At 32.9% G+C, this 17715-nt stretch overlaps 4 protein-coding genes across 5 annotated transcripts; 3 read left to right on the forward strand and 1 right to left on the reverse strand.

The window, feature by feature from the left end:
- Positions 1-218: 218 nt before the first annotated feature.
- LOC124446515 (V-type proton ATPase catalytic subunit A-like) lies at positions 219-5573 on the reverse strand. Its single transcript, XM_046997354.1, has 17 exons — positions 5439-5573; positions 5208-5251; positions 4499-4583; positions 4266-4331; positions 4126-4169; positions 3928-4029; positions 3721-3858; positions 3563-3619; positions 3348-3442; positions 3099-3261; positions 2643-2751; positions 2018-2140; positions 1764-1942; positions 1544-1687; positions 1394-1453; positions 833-1099; positions 219-471 (listed from the first exon to the last, which is right to left on the reverse strand). Exons 1-17 carry the CDS (start codon positions 5509-5511, stop codon positions 379-381), a joined length of 1842 nt encoding a protein of 613 aa, XP_046853310.1. The 5' UTR covers positions 5512-5573; the 3' UTR covers positions 219-378.
- Positions 5574-5890: 317 nt separating this feature from the next.
- Positions 5891-7893, forward strand: LOC124446118 (TM2 domain-containing protein 3-like). 2 transcript variants are annotated; one of them, XM_046996932.1, is made up of 5 exons: positions 5891-6199; positions 6485-6577; positions 7410-7479; positions 7556-7631; positions 7701-7893. In XM_046996932.1, the coding sequence occupies exons 1-5, from the start codon at positions 5984-5986 to the stop codon at positions 7867-7869; spliced, it is 624 nt and encodes a 207-aa protein (XP_046852888.1). In that variant the 5' UTR covers positions 5891-5983; the 3' UTR covers positions 7870-7893. The 2 variants fall into 2 exon arrangements, with proteins under 2 accessions (XP_046852888.1, XP_046852889.1); XM_046996933.1 differs by having other exon boundaries at positions 5904-5966.
- A 591-nt stretch (positions 7894-8484) lies between these two features.
- LOC124446855 (conserved oligomeric Golgi complex subunit 8-like) lies at positions 8485-13346 on the forward strand. The gene is made up of 10 exons (XM_046997733.1): positions 8485-8605; positions 8917-8988; positions 9144-9268; positions 9403-9506; positions 10082-10148; positions 10373-10858; positions 11400-11599; positions 11831-11915; positions 12283-12479; positions 12561-13346. The coding sequence occupies exons 1-10, from the start codon at positions 8515-8517 to the stop codon at positions 12964-12966; spliced, it is 1833 nt and encodes a 610-aa protein (XP_046853689.1). The 5' UTR covers positions 8485-8514; the 3' UTR covers positions 12967-13346.
- A 1072-nt stretch (positions 13347-14418) lies between these two features.
- LOC124445180 (protein turtle homolog A-like) lies at positions 14419-16434 on the forward strand (the record flags this gene model as incomplete). The annotated part of the gene is made up of 5 exons (XM_046995887.1): positions 14419-14704; positions 15125-15400; positions 15484-15741; positions 15821-16135; positions 16364-16434. Coding segments are annotated over exons 1-5 (1206 nt in total), but the record flags the coding sequence as incomplete, so codon positions are not given.
- Between the last annotated feature and the right edge of the window lie 1281 nt (positions 16435-17715).

The following is a 17715-nucleotide window of genomic DNA, read 5'->3' on the forward strand; positions in this document are numbered from 1 at the left end:
TTTCAACAGCTGAATCAACTCACTTCTCATGAAGCCTAAGTTGCCTCGCATGTGTATTAACGCCATTTTATGTTTGTGAACTTTTTTGTTCGAGAGGACACTTCAACCACAATGTCTAGTTTTTTATAAGGACTTGAAATTTTTAAAATTCAAAATTTTTAAAGACATTGAAGTTAAACTAAGTGGAGACAGGTTCTGCAATGACGGACATTACAGCCTTTTGCAGTGAAGAATTTCATATTTCAGAATCATTCGTTGTAATATTATCACGAGTTCATTACATTTGTAAAATTGTTATTTAAATTATGGCGTGAAACTGGTCGGTGCATCTTTTCAACGATTTTTACAAAAAACCAGTGGAACACATTTTTCAGGCGTTTAGTCCTCCAGTGATCGAAAACTTTGTTGCATTTGATCTAATAACTCGTTAAAATCAGACTTGATTTTCGGCTCGCCATCTTTCACTGGATCCTGAAATGTACATTGAAGACAGGATTAAAATAACCTTGGATTATTTTATTTTACAAAAACAGATTAATCATGTGCAATGGGGAAAATGTCGCCAGAACAAATTTCGCAATTTGACATGACTTCAGACGAGACACGATATAATTTGACATGTGACATGACATGTGACTTGACATGTGACTTTACCTGTAACATGACAAACCATATAATATCCCCCACCCCTGAAATTATGCCACACGTGGTGGTAGGGCACAATATAAACTATAAATTTATCAGATCAAACAAAGAGAAGCACCAAACGAGTTTTCATGTTTAGGAAACGATTGATGAAAAAAATATTTTCATACGAAAACACGTAATTTACCTTAAACTTCATACTACTCAGGGCGTACAAAATTTCCCCCATGTTCTCCTTGATTATACTCCATGTTATCTTGTTATCCGCATGCGCAGTCGATTCAACAGAATGTCGGGCCATCTCGTAGAACGCTATGATATTGCTAAGCATGCCAACCGTTTTATAAAATGGACAAAAGCGATCGTAAGGCGTGTAACCGTTTTGTTGGAGAAAATCATCTTTGATCAGTTTGGCAACTTCTAGAGTTATTTTATCCGATTCTGCCAAAGAACCCTACCATGGGAAGAATTTACATGACTAAATAAGTAATTCTGAAAATGTTCATTTTCATCAATTTAAGTAAATTCTGATTTCGCCAGGGAACCCTGTCATAGTTAACACAAACAATATTAAAAAATTCACACACATTGTCATGACCAGTTATAGTAAACAGAAGAGGAAAAAAAGATGTCTAGGTAAGACTAAACTCATAAGAGCTGCATTGCTTGCGAGGTCGACTGACACTATGGTTGACATACAGAATTTACCAAGGGATACAGTCACAAACAGATAAATGCGTTTACCAACCTTTCCAACAAGTTGAACAATTTCAGATAAATCTTCTTCTTCCTGAAGAATTTCTTTTATCTATAAAGGAAAAAAAGTCCGTTTCTTCATCTTCCATTAAGTGCGTTAACTTTATGAAAAGATCACATCACTGAAAGTTACAGTCATCACCTTCGCACGCAGCGCAATAAATTCAGGATAATTCTTTTCGTAGAAGTCGTCCAATGCCCGTAAATATTTGCTGTAGCTAATCAACCAGTTGATTGATGGGAAATGTTTTCTCTGAGCTAGCTTTTTATCCAAACCCCAGAATACCTTTAGAAAAAAACGTTATACGAAAGTGATTAGACAAGACAGAATAATATCCGTAGCACAGCAAGAAAACATTTACCTGCACGATGCCGAGAGTAGCAGAAGTAACAGGATCAGAGAAATCGCCACCGGGAGGAGACACTGCACCTACAATTGTTACACTTCCTTCCCTCTCTGGATTACCAACACATGTCACCTTTCCTGCACGTTCATAAAATGAAGCTAGACGTGCGCCAAGATATGCCGGGTAGCCACTGTCTGTGAAAACATCAAAAAGTAGTAATAAATTCTCTACATCACGAATGCCAATATTTTTGCTTCATCCACACGAACCTGCAGGCATTTCAGCTAAACGTCCAGAAATTTCACGCAAAGCTTCTGCCCATCGAGATGTAGAATCAGCCATCATACTGACATTATAACCCATATCTCTAAAGTATTCAGCTAACGTAATACCTAAAATAAATTAGATATACAGTCGCATATTTTTCTTAAATTATATAGCTGGTTCATTATATTGACTTTCTGAAAATCATATCAAAAATTAGAAAGCCAATAAAATCCAACGCGCTAAAAATCTATACTTTGTACGAACTTTGCAAACACTGCTAATCTATGCTAACTTTCTACAAAAAGGTACGTATTACTACGTAAGAGATATAAAATGGGTATCATAAAAATAAAATCTTGCTGATGATAGATTGTCAACGGAAGAACGACTCTGCTCAGTACTGAATGTCTATACAACACAACAGAATGACACAGAAGTAAGGTTGTAAGTTAATGATTAAACAACCATCATGAAATTCGCTCTTGATTTCAATGAAATATACAAAAACTTAAGTGTGTGAATATTGTATCAAAGAACCTTTGCCTAAATCTGTGACAGTACAGAAACTCGGAACATAAAAACTGAATTTCCGAAATCACAAAGAAGATAAATTTCGTTTATACCAACCGGTGTATATAGAGGCTTCACGTGCGGCTACAGGCATGTTTGATGTGTTAGCGACCAATGTTGTTCTCTTCATGATTGATTCAACCACTCCACCGATCTCAACTGTTAGCTACGGTTGCAAACACATCACAATAAAAAAACATAAGTTTGAATAATTATGGCAAGTGAATAATTATGGCAACTGAAGTGTGGTGCTCTTTAGCAAATGATAGTAAATGAAAAGAGGACACAACAATAAAATACAAAGATTATAGCTATGTAGATGTAGATCCATCGTTTAGGTTAGTGCAGTCATACAAACATGAAACGATCATAGTCCGCTTTCAAACAATACAAAGTTGAAAGAAAACTTGAAAACTTGAAAAAAAGTTCGAGTGTTAATTTCAAAATTCTTTTATGCTTTCTCATAAACCTACTAAAAAATTACTAGAAAATTTACGTCAATGATTAAATTACCTCTGGGAAATCACGAAGGACTTCAGACATCTCATTGCCTCTCTCTCCACAACCAACGTAAATAATGACGTCAGAATTGGAATATTTTGATAAAGATTGAGAAATAACTGTTTTTCCACAACCAAAAGCGCCAGGGATGGCGGTAGTTCCACCTTGCACACATCTAAAACAAGTATAACGAATATGCGTGGTAAAAATATGCAATTTTCTAGATTCATAGTCATATGACATCTTAAGAAGCTGACTTACGGGAAAAGTGAATCAAGAACACGTTGACCTGTGAGCAAAGGATAATTTGCCGCTAACTTTTCAACAACTGGACGCATTTGACGTACTGGCCAGACCTTGAAAATACGTAGTAGTTCAAATCATTAAAGTGTTTTCTCGATCTTTGACTTCTTTGAAGATACTTTGAAAATTTCTCAAACTACGTGACTCAAAATAAAAAATAATTATGGCCAAACCTGCAACATGGTATGTTCTTTTTCTTCTCCATCAAACTTAGTTTTCAACACAACATCCTAGAAAAACATGATAATCATGTACTTTTGATGTATGAAATTTTGCCTTCTATATATATCGATAAGAAACACATGTCATTTCAAATCAACAAAGAACATACATTAAGAGTATAACTTCCAGGTTCTGCGATGAATGAAATGGTACCTCTGTCTTTAGGATGCAGCATAATGTGGTGTTTAAGTAACGAGTTCTCCTGAACAACACCATAAATATCCCCCCCAGTAATATGATCCCCAACCTTTATAACAAAAATCACAACTTTTGAAAAGATTTTACATGACATAACTACATAGTGAAAACTGCAAACCTTAAAATCTGTAGGCTCAAAATCCCACAGAGCAGTTCTGCTTAAACTGTTTAAATTTACACCACGTGGAATGTAAATGCTTTCTGTTAACTCATTAATGTCCTATTATTAAAAAAAGTGAAGATTAAAACAAAGAAATTCAAATGTAAATTTTATCATTCATCAACTCAGGATTTAGATAGTTTAAAATATATTTGCCTTCAGCGGTCGCTGGATACCATCAAAGATACTACCCAAAATTCCTAGAAATATAGAAAAGGTTGCAAGTTATTTCAAAATATTCTATATACACTTGTTAGAAGATGTCTATTATTTTATGTTATAGTATAAAAAATTACCTGGACCAAGCTCAACAGATAGTGGTTTACCAGTTCTTAAGACTGGGTCACCAACAGAAACACCAGCTATGTACATCATTAAGAATAATCATTTGAATGTTAATTAAGGCATGCTGAGGAGACGGTTCCTTCATTACCTTAGCTTAAAAAAGGAATTATTTAATGCTTACTAGTCAATGAACTTTAAATTTAATGATCAAGGATAAATCATCAATAGATGAATAAAAAGATACATGTTTCCTCATAAACTTGAATGGTGGCAAAGTCTCCTTCTAATCTAATGATTTCTCCAACAAGTTGACTGTGACCAACACGTACCTTAAAAAATAAAAAGGTTATGTTACTTCTAAGCCATCAAAAAACTGGAAAAAAGTTTAGAGTGTTCAGTTGATATCTCTTAAACCAATATGAAAATTGAGAAAAATGAGGACTTTAACGTTAATCTTTTAAATACTTGTTAAATGCTTATGTTTTAAGAAAAAATCTTTTTTTTGTGATTTCATAAAAAAAATTTGAACATAATAGTTAAGAAAAAGATCTACGTTTTTCGAGAATATTGTTAGCATAAAACATGAGTAAGAAGCCAAACCAACATCCTACATTAAAAACCCAAACCTATATTAATGTAACAAATAAGAAAGTAAGAGAATATATCGTACTATTACATTAAATGTTTATGATATGATAAAAAAAGTTGCTGAGCTCACAACTAGTGTGATTATTTGCATGATTATTACTTAAATGTAAAATCTAAGCAATTCAAGGAAAAATGAAAATCATGTGCTTTGAAAGGGTTCTACCTTCATTCATATTCAACACAAACTTAGTACAAAATAGATAGAAGCAATTCATAAAATGCAGTTACAATAATGATATAGATTATTCATTAAAAAGAAAAACCAACAATTATTGAATATATGAAATATGGTAATTTGTACTTACCAATTCATACATAGCTGAGCCACTCATATAATTTGCTGTAACAACTAAATAAACATTTAAATTGAACTAAACGTTTCGCTCTTTCGTGAAAATATTTTTGCTAAAAGTCAATAAAGTAGGAAAATTTTCCTTTCAGCCTTCAGGTCACAAGACCGTAGTTAGAAATCACTCAACTGAAGTCATAAGAGTTGTGTAATAAGAAATCGAAAGATTTGAGAAAAAAATCTTTACCTGGTCCAGAAACAGCATGTACATAACCATATTCTGAATCTTTCATATTCAAATTTTTCATGGATTGCTCCATAATATTATTATAAAATGATAAGTAAAAATTATATTGACTAATATTAATAAGTTACAACAGAGATGTCAGAGAAAAGGCTATTTTATTTTCACTGGGGAGGGGTGGGCCTAGAGCTGGCTACAGAGAGACAAAGCGAGCAGACTTGACTGAGTCCACTGTTATCATTTTAATTGAATTTTTTGAGAAAAATTTAATGTAATAAAACTTTTTGATAAATAAATTTGCCATGATTTTGGTAATATGCCAGTAATGCCACTAAACATTTTCGAGTTTAGATCGCTACTTTTTCGGTGTTATGCGTTAGTAGGAAGACCTGCTAATGCCAGACTAATGCAGCTGCTCAACAGCTTAAGTGATCGCAGGCACATTTGTCAGTGTTCGAACTTCGAAGTTGGAAGCACTTTGAAAAAATAACGAAGAAAATGAAATATACCAAGAATCGAGATCCTGCTTAGGTGCATTGTTATTAATAATGAATAAATATTTTTGTTTTTCTACAGGACAAAAATGCTTGCTGCTTTATATAAGTATTTTAGTTGGATTATTACATCTTTCGTATGCTGTAGCAGCTAAAGTTAACTGCGATGATGAGATTATGATTGAGCACTTCAATTGTTCAAGTAAAAATTGTACTTATGGAGAAGAGTCAAATGTGAATTGTACTGTCCCTGACAGTGTGGGATGTGAGGTTAACTTTACTCTCATTTAATGTTTTGCACTATAATTGTACTATATTTCATGCACAATATTAAACATAGAGTTGCTATTTTGAACTATGGCATTTCAAGTCATTAATTTATGTCATTCTAATTATGTGGTGCACAATTTGCGTGTATTTTATGTTGCCATATTTGATTACGCACACAATTAATTTATATGTATCATGTCTTTTCAAAACACTGAATGTAAGCATTGCCACTTTCCCAACTGTGGCAGCTTGATATATGAAATTAAACTTGTATTGATGTTGTAGGGTGAACATTCTTTCATTAAGAAAATGAAGTGTCGATATTGCTATCAAACAGAACCATCAGAGTACAGTTGTGATATTAAAATATATTGTAAGGTACATATATCGTTGATAAAGTTTTTTTGGCCAAATTATTCTTATGCTCACCATATTTCATAGATTTAATATTGAAGTGCAACTGTTCACTTAAACTACAGGCCTCCATGAATCAGTTTTCTTTACTTATGCAAAAGTCATAATTAAATGATGAATGACTTGATGAATTCCAGGATCTAAATCTCAAATACACAGCCCAACATAGCATAATGTGCTTGTAGAAAGGCTTTAGTTGTAACCAAATGAGTTTGTTACTACTGCAAAATCAAATGTTTGGTCAAACTGATCATTGAAATGAGCAAAGATGAGCTGTGCGAAATTATGTGTTTTATAGTCTTTACTGAAAGAGAATTGTTGAACAAATACAAAATGAAAAATGCAGACACTAAAACAATAGTTACTTTTTGCAGACCGAGATTTCTTGTGAATTACACAACAAATTGTGCATGCTAAATTTGCAATCAGTAAGCCAGATTAGTGATCAGTAAGATCAAATGTTCAATTACTGATCAATAAGCTAGATCTATAATTAATTACCCATATCTGAATTGTAACAGTATTTATAATCAGTTTATTGTTGACACTTAAAGCTATACTTTAGGAACTATTTCTTTGAAGCTTAACTTATGAAATTTAAGTGATTGAAGTTAAATGATTCATCAGAAAAATGAATTTGTTTGGGTTAACTATAGTGAATTTTTTGTTCAATTCGTGAAATCTGGAGAAAATTTTACTTCAAGTTAATTAGTTTCTATAATTGGTGATTGTTTTTTATATGCTTAATAATAGTTCAGTGATCAATTTATAACAGCTAGTTTTTTATCACTTTAAGGCTGCAGAAATCCCCAGTAAACGACGTTATAGCACAAACTGCACAGTAGCAAGCAAAACAATGTGTCTTGGTATGTGAGATTTGCTTCAAAAAAGAAAGCTTTTGTTCTGTTTACACGAATTAGACAAAATTTTTATTTTTTTCAGGAAATCGGACATTTGGTAAAGTCCTGCTATGCAATTGGACGTCAGGTCACAGATGGTCAACCACAGCATTGTTGAGGTAAAATACATAAGACGTTATCTCTACTCTTTCTTTGGGACATTATTAAAATTTATAATTTCTTTGCAGCTTAACACTAGGTGGCTTTGGTGTGGACAGATTTTACTTGGGATATTGGAAAGAAGGACTTGCAAAGTTATTTAGCTTTGGTGGTCTTGGTGTTTGGACATTAGTAGATTTCATATTAATACTCACTCAGTATGTTGGTCCATCTGATGGCTCTTTGTATATATTTTGAATTAAATATTTTCTTTAACTAAAACTTGAGTTGGGATTTTCCCCGGAGTCACTGGTCAAAGTAATGTCGTTTTAGCTGCTTGCAAGCCAGAGTTTTAGATAGCACTGTGGTGCGTTCATATAAATGGTGCAGCTAGTACACACATGCATAGGAAGGATGTTATCAGACTTTTTGTTAATAACTTTTTTTCAGTACAGAGTTGTCAGTACAAAACTATGTTGAAGTACGAATTCCCTTCCTGATAAAGTCTGGCTGGTTGTAGTTTTTAATTAGTGGTTTTGAGCGAGACGGTCTCCTCAAAGAAATTTTAAAAAAGTTTATCTTTCAAAAACTTGGTTTACATTCTTTCATGAATAGTAACTACGCTCTGTGTTGCCGAATCGAAAATCGAAAATAATTTGGTAAGTTCAGGGAAAATAAATTTTTTATATTTATCACGATGAAAGCGAGGTCAAACCAAATGATTTCAGAAATTGCTACACTATTGTAGCTATAGCAAAATGCATGAAGTTGATAACTAGGATCTGGAACAAGCTAAGTCTAAATTTTGAATGTCGCAAATTAATCAAACATGCATGCATTAAATTGTGTATTAAACGAAGTATTTGAAGTGTAAGTGCCACGCACGTTATTACGCGTCACAATATGGCCGAAATGGAGGAAGATGAAAACTCTCGTTCTTTGCCTCATAGAGGCAAAAATACGCTCTCAGCGATATTTGAAGAAAGTATTCCAGGTATATAATTTTATTTGAAAGCAATAAATAACTTTACGATCAAGCTTGAAAATTTTACACCATTTTGGACTAGATTGAGAAGTTGGCATGAATGATAACAACAAATAAATCATTCAACAAATGATCATTTTGATCATTTAGCGCCATACATTAGTTATGTGTCATATTTTTAATAGAAACTTGAAAAAGCATTATAACTTGTGAAAGACTGAGAGCAATATAAGTTTTCAATTACTACAATTTAGATAATAGAATTATTAAAATTAGTCAAAAGCTTGAAATGTTAAGCTTAATTGCATAATTTATTTCAGATAACTGGAAAGAGAATCCTGATTTTACTTTGTATCTAACTGAATTGAGTTCTTCCAACTTGGACAAGCTTGGTATTTCATTGCTTCATGATAAATTTAATTAACTTTGAACTTCCCTTTGATAAGTTTGAATTGAATATTTTTCATTGTTTTACTGTAGTTTGATTAGGAGTGCACATCCTTAAATTATTTTTTCAACTCTTATTATAAGTGTTATATTGTTGTAGTGTCTGAACCAGAAAAATTATGTGAAGAAAGATCTCATCTTTTGGAGGAAACACAGGATCTAGCATTTAATAATTATAAAACATTTATCAAAACTGCAGATTGTTCCCGCGAAATATTTGAAGATGTATGAAATATAATTGCTTTTTCTTACAGAGAATTATGATGATTATTTACCAAATCACAATGTTTTTCTTGTTTACTTTGTTTTTGTGGATTGTTTTATATTTATTATTCAATGATTATTTGAATTTATTTTAGTTTATTCGTGTTGAGTCACAAGTAGATTCTCTTTTAAACACACTTCCTTCATTTGATGAGAAGTGTAAACATTTTCAAGATGTGGGTCAAGAAATAAATTTAAGGTACCTATGATAACTCTATTATACTCTACATTGTCTCAGTAGATTACACTGTCTTTGCTTTGTAAAAAAACGTAATTACTCTAAATAAAATACAATATCAAGCCATATAATCATGTTAGGTACAATCAATAATTGTTTACCATGGCTCATCAACTGAACATTATGTTTGCCAGTGACGGACACATAAAGGAGGGCTATAGCCTCCCCAGTAATTTTGAAAGATTAAAAATCTTGTGACAGATCCTTCAAATCACACTTATATAACATAACTATGGTCTTAAATAATAACTATTTGATAGATTTCTTTCCTGTACCCATATCAGCAGAGGCATAAGACCTTGTGTGTGCATGATTATGCACGTAGGAATACTTAAATTAAATTTCTGGACAAATTTTAAAAGTATACGGGTACACATGCCACCAGATCTTCCTAGAAATCTCATGCCTTGAGGACGAGCCCCCCCCCAATTTTTCATAAAGTGTCCACGACTGTTGTTTGCCAAAATTGTAATTTTAATTCCTTCAATGATTTCTGTTTGAATGTTTATGATATTATTGCATTTATTTGTTTTTAGGCGTTATTCCAATTCATTGATACTTAGTAGACACACGCAGTTACTTGAAGTACTAGAAATTCCTCAGGTACATTGTTGCCTCTAAATTAACTTCTGATTTCTGTTGCATGTTTTTCAAGATGATGAAATTTTAGCTTTGCGGATTTGCTGTTGTGTTGATTGTTGAGTTTACATCGTATCTTAATTGCTTGATGGAAGAGATATTTTGAGCAATCAAAATCCATAAATAGAGCAATGTATGTATAAGGTATGCAAAATTCTCTTGTTTATAGTCAATATCATTGTTTGTAGCTAATGGACACCTGCGTTCGTAATGGCTACTACGAAGAAGCATTAGAATTATCAGCTTTCGTTAAAAGATTGGAAAAGAGATTCTCAAACATTGCAGTCGTGAAGAACATTATTAACGATGTATATAGTTCAAATCAATTGATGCTCACGCAATTACTACAGCAGCTCAGAACAAACATACAGTTACCACAATGTTTACGAATCATTGGATACCTGCGCAGACTTGATGCGTTCTCTGAAACTGAATTAAGGATGAAATTTCTTCAGGCTAGAGATACTTGGTTATCCAATGTTCTTTCTGCAATACCCCATGATGATCCTTATCATCATATTACAAAGACCATTGAATCAAGCCGTGTACATTTATTTGACATAATTACCCAATACAGAGCAATATTCTCTGATGATGATCCGGGTTTACTTGCGGTTGAAGATGAAGATTTGCTGTCTAACAGTTGTTTGTTTAATGCTTGGATCGTCCAAAAGGTTGGTTAGAGGTTACACATAAAGTCATTATGTACTGGTTTCCACTGGTAACGGAAATCATCATTTTGTTTTCAATCTGCGACTTTTGAAGAAAATTTTAGCAACATTTACATAATTATCGGACGAATGCCGAATAGCGCCATCCACTGGACTGCAAATTTTTTTTAAAGTTCAAAAAACCTTTTAAACAGGAGAAATACACAACTTGCACTGAGCATTTTACTGAAAAAATTTTTGATTCCAAGATTACTTTTTTTACAAGTTTGAAAATGTGAGCATTTATCCAATGGTTAACGCTATCCAGGCTTCGTGCTTCTAATCAACAGGCCCCTGGTGACAAGCTGTGGGTGGCTAGTAAATATTTACTTAAAAATGCATTGGAAAAAACAGCTTAACAATATGAACTACAGAATATCCAATTGATATTTTACTTTTACGTATCTTGCACGAAATCAATATCAAACAAATGAATTTGGTGTATTTATGCATCAGTCATATTTTATGTTGTTTTTCACAAACATATTTTCCTCGTCGTTTATAGATATCTTCATTTTTATGCACTTTAAAAGATGATCTTAAAAAAGGTGTGGGAAGTCGATCGGATTCGTTATTAGGTCAATGCATGTACTTTGGCTTGTCATTTAGTCGAGTTGGAGCCGATTTTCGTGGGTTATTGTTGCCTCTTTTTCAAGATGCTGCGTTGTCCTCTTTATCTTCAACCATTGAAGCTGCCACTCAGAGGTAATGAAGGAAGCACACCGAATTGATTTTATATGAAGCTGAACAATAGTGATTTATGCAGATAGAGAAAGAGCGTCATTTATTCTTAACGCGACAGTATTTTTCAAACTCTATTCAGCTTTCTTAACTTTTTCGCATGAATTTTATGTCTTGGGAAAGTTTTCTAAAACTTTTCTTTCTAGAATTATTTGATCGTGTTTTTATATTCTGTACTGAATGTTATTTCCATAGCTTCAAAGAGGCCATGAATGCATATGAACTTGCATCTGTTTCTGCCACCTTAACTGCGACCATCCTGGCTTCAACTCCAAATAAGGTTTGATTTCAAACGAATGAATATATCCATCACATGACTGGTACTTTTTTACTGTTAATAAAAAACCTCATGATCCTTGATCCTTCTCGATATTTCAGAATGAAAAATTTTTCAAATGCTTATTTTTTGTATTTCAATTGAAGTTTCGGCGTTTTCAAAATCTGTCCAGTCATTTGTTGTAATATTTTTGTCTACTTTTCGAATGATTATTCTTGGTCATTTTGTATTTTGCGATACTTAGTAATTTTAGGCTTCCCTTGTGTGCGCTTTTCGTACCTATTTTTTTGTTAAACATGCATACCTTCTTAAATACATTACATAAGTCATGAGTGTCACGTAATTTTATTTTGGTTGCATTGTGTTTTAGTTGAATTCTTTGAAGGAAAATTTGTCTCCTCCAGTTGTGTTACTTGAACATCCTCCTTTGGCCTCCTACACAAATGTTGTTTTAACGTCTTTAAATGAACTTCGTCTGTGTGCGCCTCTTGGCATTGCCCAGTCTGTCATGAAATGCGTGGAAAATTCTCTTCGTCGTATTGTCTCCGAAACTTTGTCATTTTATCGGTAGTGTATTATCGTCATTTTGTTGTATTGAATGAAGTCCTTAAATAAACGTCTCATAAAAATTTTTCTTTGATTGTTTAGTACGGAAAGCAGTACCTTGAACGAGCAAGAGAAGGACATCTTCAAAAGGTTTTGTCATGTCTTGAGCAATGAACTTATACCATACTTAAACAAATGCTTGCAAATTTTATTCTCCACAAAATCACCTGGAGTTTCCAAAAATGCGCCGTCCGTTTTGTCTATGAATATTACTGACCTTGTTTCGCCTCTTTCTTCAATGATACCGAACGATTTGCTCAAACACAACGATATCATTGATAATGTTTCAAGCTTGGATACGGCAAACTACGATAAAACTGATTCGAGTTTGCAATATAAAGGAGGAGTTTTAAAGCGCTCAGAGAAAATTAGTAGTGAAAATGCATCGACAGAAGGCAAAATAACGAATTCAGAATCTATGGAAATGTTTGTAGACGGTAAAAGGTAGCAGATGATCCAAAAACTAACGGAGAAAACGTAGAGAAACCTCATACGACCGAGTAAACTCTTTCGTTAATTATTGGTGGCTTGTAGTACTTGTGAACGTTTAGATTTTTCTAGAGAATGCCTTAAAAACTCTATTTAAACCACCCCATTCAGGCTGCAAGATTTTAGTTCTTGTAATTGCTCATATCGTTTGCTCAATTTAATTGATATTAGTTTCTCTGCAATATATATGAACTTTACTAAGTAAAGCATGCGCTATGTCTAAAAAGTTTGATGGACTCGGCCCAAATTGTCATCATGTGTTTTTTAATTGTATTTCTTTCATTCAAAGTTATTGAATGTTGTAAAATGCAGAATTAATAAACATGTATTTATTTTTTACAATTTTCCAACTTATGATTTGTGTTAAAAAAAACGCGAGGATTTTAAATACTTAAAGAAAGTAGTTAAAGAATTCGTTTACTTTTTGACTTTTTGGTTTAAAGACTAAGGCTTTTCACAAATAAGTCACAGGGTAGCGTGGGATGACCGGTGACCTTAATTTGTTTTCGTCTCGTTTGTAGCATATTGTCCCATTTTATTTTGTTCGTTTGTCATTAGTTCCATTCCAGTGATCACTAAACAAAAATTGGGTGAATTTAAGAAAGAGTATCGCGTCACTATATCGTTCAAATTACTGTAGCAGAAAACTTATAATTTACTGTATCCTTCAATTTACTGTAGCTGAAAACTTATAATTTAACATTTTTTTCAATGTTTTTACTTTATGTATAATACCTAATATGTCTATTTTGATGTTCGTCCCACAAAAGACCGAAGGAGGATTAGGGGAAAGGTTTGTGATTGGCTGTTTGACATAAGAAAAAATCATTTAAATAATATACACAAACTAATAGCATAGTTGGAACATTAATATATTTACTCGTGTTTCCTTTACAAAAAGACATGTGTTTTTAGTGGTTCTAAACATGTCTCCGTTCTTGTGTGTAAAGAGGATGTTTATGATGTTTCTTGTTATCTTTTCACTCACGATTATCATTGCATCATCAGGTATTTTACTATGCGATAAATTCATCCTAAAGCTAAATTACCCGAACCTAGTGTATACTTGAACTGGTCAAGTTGTTTTAACATGCAGACCTCAATTATCAAAATCAGTGCTTGATACTCGAATTAAATCTACCTGATGTATTTTTTTCGTTCTTTAAGGATGTATTCTTATTTTACAAAAAGAATAACGTATATTCACTCATTCCATCAGGTGCCAAGTCATACCTTAATGATTTCTGGTACATAGTTGTTTCTAAGGGCGAGTGATATTAGCTCAGCTACTTAAGCATTATTCAACAGAGGGCTTAAAACTCGACTTATTTTTGCTTTAAAATATGTTTGAGTTCATCTTCTGTATTTAAATTAATGTATCCTAGCTGTTGGTTGATTCTTTCGTAGAAATATGCTGCTATTTAATTGTGTAAGCAGAAGACATTTGTTTTTGTTTTATGGAGAAGAAAGCAAAGTTGGCAATCCAATAATAAAGAATGTCGTCGTTAATCGTTCTTTAATTTTGGCTTGTCAAATTTCGACTGGAACTGACGAATTACTTCAATACACGTGGACCAGAGATAAAAGAGATCTTCAAAAAGATTCAAGATTTTCCATTCTAATTTGGGGCGGGTTGTTCATTCGAAATGTGAGAAAAGATGATAAAGGAACATACAATTGTGTCGCAAAGACGTTTGGTGACAAAACTTTTCCCAAAATCTACAAAGGAAAAATTATTCACTTAGATGTTTTATGTATGTTGATATTATAAACTAATATTCATTTTTTATTTCATTTGATGAAAGTGTAAACTCAAGCGCTCTCTTACATCATTAAAATTTCTGCTAATACATATTTATATTCATTTTATATTGCTTCATAATTCATAAGGTCGTTAATTGTATCGTAAACTCAACCTAAAAAGTTATCCAAAAATAACACAAATATCAAATGATAATTACACTACACCAGTCCTTCAGAAAAATATTTTGATATAAGTCATTTCAATTTGTCATTCTCGGCAATACCATACGTAACTTATTCTTCTACTTTGCACTTGTGAATGAGCTACGTTATTTGCACTTATGATAACATAACATATATTTTTGTTCTTTTAGATCCACCAATGATCACCTTAATTAAGCGACGAATCATTGCTAGAGAAGGTCGCAATATCCTTTTACCTTGCTCTTCAAAAGGAAACCCCTCGAAAATCACTACAAAGTGGTCTTTGAATGGAAAAAACCCTCTCAAATCATTTGGTACAAATCTACATCTTAATGGAACTCTTGTTATAAGAAAGATTAGCTCGCAGAATGAAGGTGTTTATAAATGTACCCCTTTTAATGAGATTGGTGCAGGGAACTCAGCGGAGACATTTGTTCTTGTTGCTGGTAAGTTTCTCAATGTTGTGTTGCCGTTCATTCAATTATTGATAACTGAGCTCTTGTACGTTTGACTTTATTGTTATCTTCAGCAAAACCAAAATTTACTAGAATACCTCCAAAAACGTTGACAGTGAAACTTGGCGGGACTTTCATGTTAATATGCAACGCTACAATCCCACATATTATTTGGAGGAAAATAAATGAATCGTTACCGGAGAGTCGGACGACGGTCAGCGGTAGTCATTTTTCTATTCACGATGTTCGAATCGAAGATAGTGGCACATATGAATGCCAAATTGGAACATTAAGATATGCACCACGAACAACAGTTGAAGTTCTTGTTGAATGTGAGTAGCCTATACTACACAAAAACTTTCTCTATGATATTTCTCATTTCATCAGCTTATTTGAGTTATTTTTGTACAGCAACTCCTGTCCCGCCCATCATCACAATGGTAAAAAACGTTTCCAAGTCTGTTGCAGTATCATGGAAGAGTGGCTACAATGGCGGTACACCTCAAACTCTTGAGATATGGTATAGGTTGACCAATACAGATGATTACCATTGGCAAATCATGAAAAATATTCCTGATCATGTCACATCCTATGAAATAGATGATATTGACAACCAGAATTCATATATCTTCAGTATGAGGGGATTAAATAATCTGGGATCTGGAGTCTTTAGTCCAATATTTTGCTCTAAAAATCGCCTATTTGAAGGCTACGGCAAAGATTCAGGTAATTTTGATATTTTACAAGATGTTTTAATTATGAAACTATGCAGTAAATATTACCATCACCTGAGAGTCAATCTAGCTAATCTAGAAAAGCTTCCCAGACTTAGCCACTTGCAACAACAAGCATTAAAATTTAAACTGCTTACGATCATATGATTTTTATTGATTGTATAATAATTTACAAACTTAATGCACAGAGTCATTCATTATACATTTCTTTTCACTATAGCTCCATTGCCCCCCAGAGAAGTCATTTGCACGCGAAAATTAAATGGATACAAAATATCTTGGCAACATGACCATACACCTGGCCGACCTCAAGTCTATTATTTTATCATTGAGTATCGACAGGTAAATTCATCAGCAAAGTGGAGGTCGTTGAAGCTACGAGTTAAAAGAAAAGAAGGCACATATCAATAGAACATGACGTCTTGCATCCCAAAAAACCTCTTGAATTTCGAATGTTTGCCTTCAGTAATACGTTTATACTTAGTGAACCTTCGAACGTAGCAATTGCGTCAGAGGAGGAAACAGGTAAATTAGTTTACTCCTTCGTAAGTGATGCAGATTTTCTTTGTTGATTTTTAAGATTTTCCCAATCGATTCTGCTTACTGGTCCAGGAAACCATTGAGACCACATTGGCTGGATACATCTGTTGATTATTAACATTGTTACTGATGAAGAATTCAATACACCACTTAGAGTTCTATACTGTTATAACAAAATATAAATTACGTTGCATATGGTTAACCTTGAACGATCTTCTGTTTTGTTCAGAAGAAAAACCTATGGGTTCTTTCAATGCTGTTCATACATGTGTATTAAAATGTAGATACGTAAATGCATTTCATCTCTGCTAAATATATTGCTTACATTGAATAAATGTATTTTCGATAAGTGATTAAGTAATCTTTTTCGGCTTTGTTTAGAATTTGTGGTACCGGAGGCAACCAACGAAGATAAAAATTTTTTTAAAGTAATAGCAATAAGTTTATCGTTAATGATGGCTGTTGCTTTCTTGGTGATTATCTGCTGCTGTCGAATGAGATGGAAGAAACAATCAAAATCTTGGAGAGGTAGTCGAGACAAGTTTTCATAATTACTGTATTTTATATGCATGTCAATACATCTTAGCATTTTTTTTCTAAATGATGATTGCTTTCGAAGCAGTTGACTGAATTTTATGATGATGATCGTGTTGTTGCTTATTAACACGGTAAAAAATTTCATACATTCTTTTGAAATATTAAACATTTCTAACAAAATATGACTGAAATTGTTAACGGTTGTCAACTGGATAAACGTATGATACAATTGCATTTTGAGATGAGCTTTTTACTGCAGAAAGTTTTATCCCTAGCTATAACCAAAATATCTTTATTTAGTTGAGAAAAAGATAAAAAAAAGAAAAAAAATGTTGATGCTGAGAAAAAGGTTGGTTTAAAATCTTCTGTATTTTTTTCTCCGTTTCACTCCGGTCTGAGTTGTTTTACAGTTTAATATGAAATTAGATATTAGATATTAGAATACGAAATTAGAAACGATAAGAATTCTCCTGATAAGAATTTTTATGTTTCACA

Source organism: Xenia sp. Carnegie-2017, unplaced genomic scaffold, assembly GCF_021976095.1.
Source record: "Xenia sp. Carnegie-2017 unplaced genomic scaffold, XeniaSp_v1 HiC_scaffold_22, whole genome shotgun sequence".
In the NCBI taxonomy this organism is placed as follows: domain Eukaryota; kingdom Metazoa; phylum Cnidaria; class Anthozoa; order Malacalcyonacea; family Xeniidae; genus Xenia; species Xenia sp. Carnegie-2017.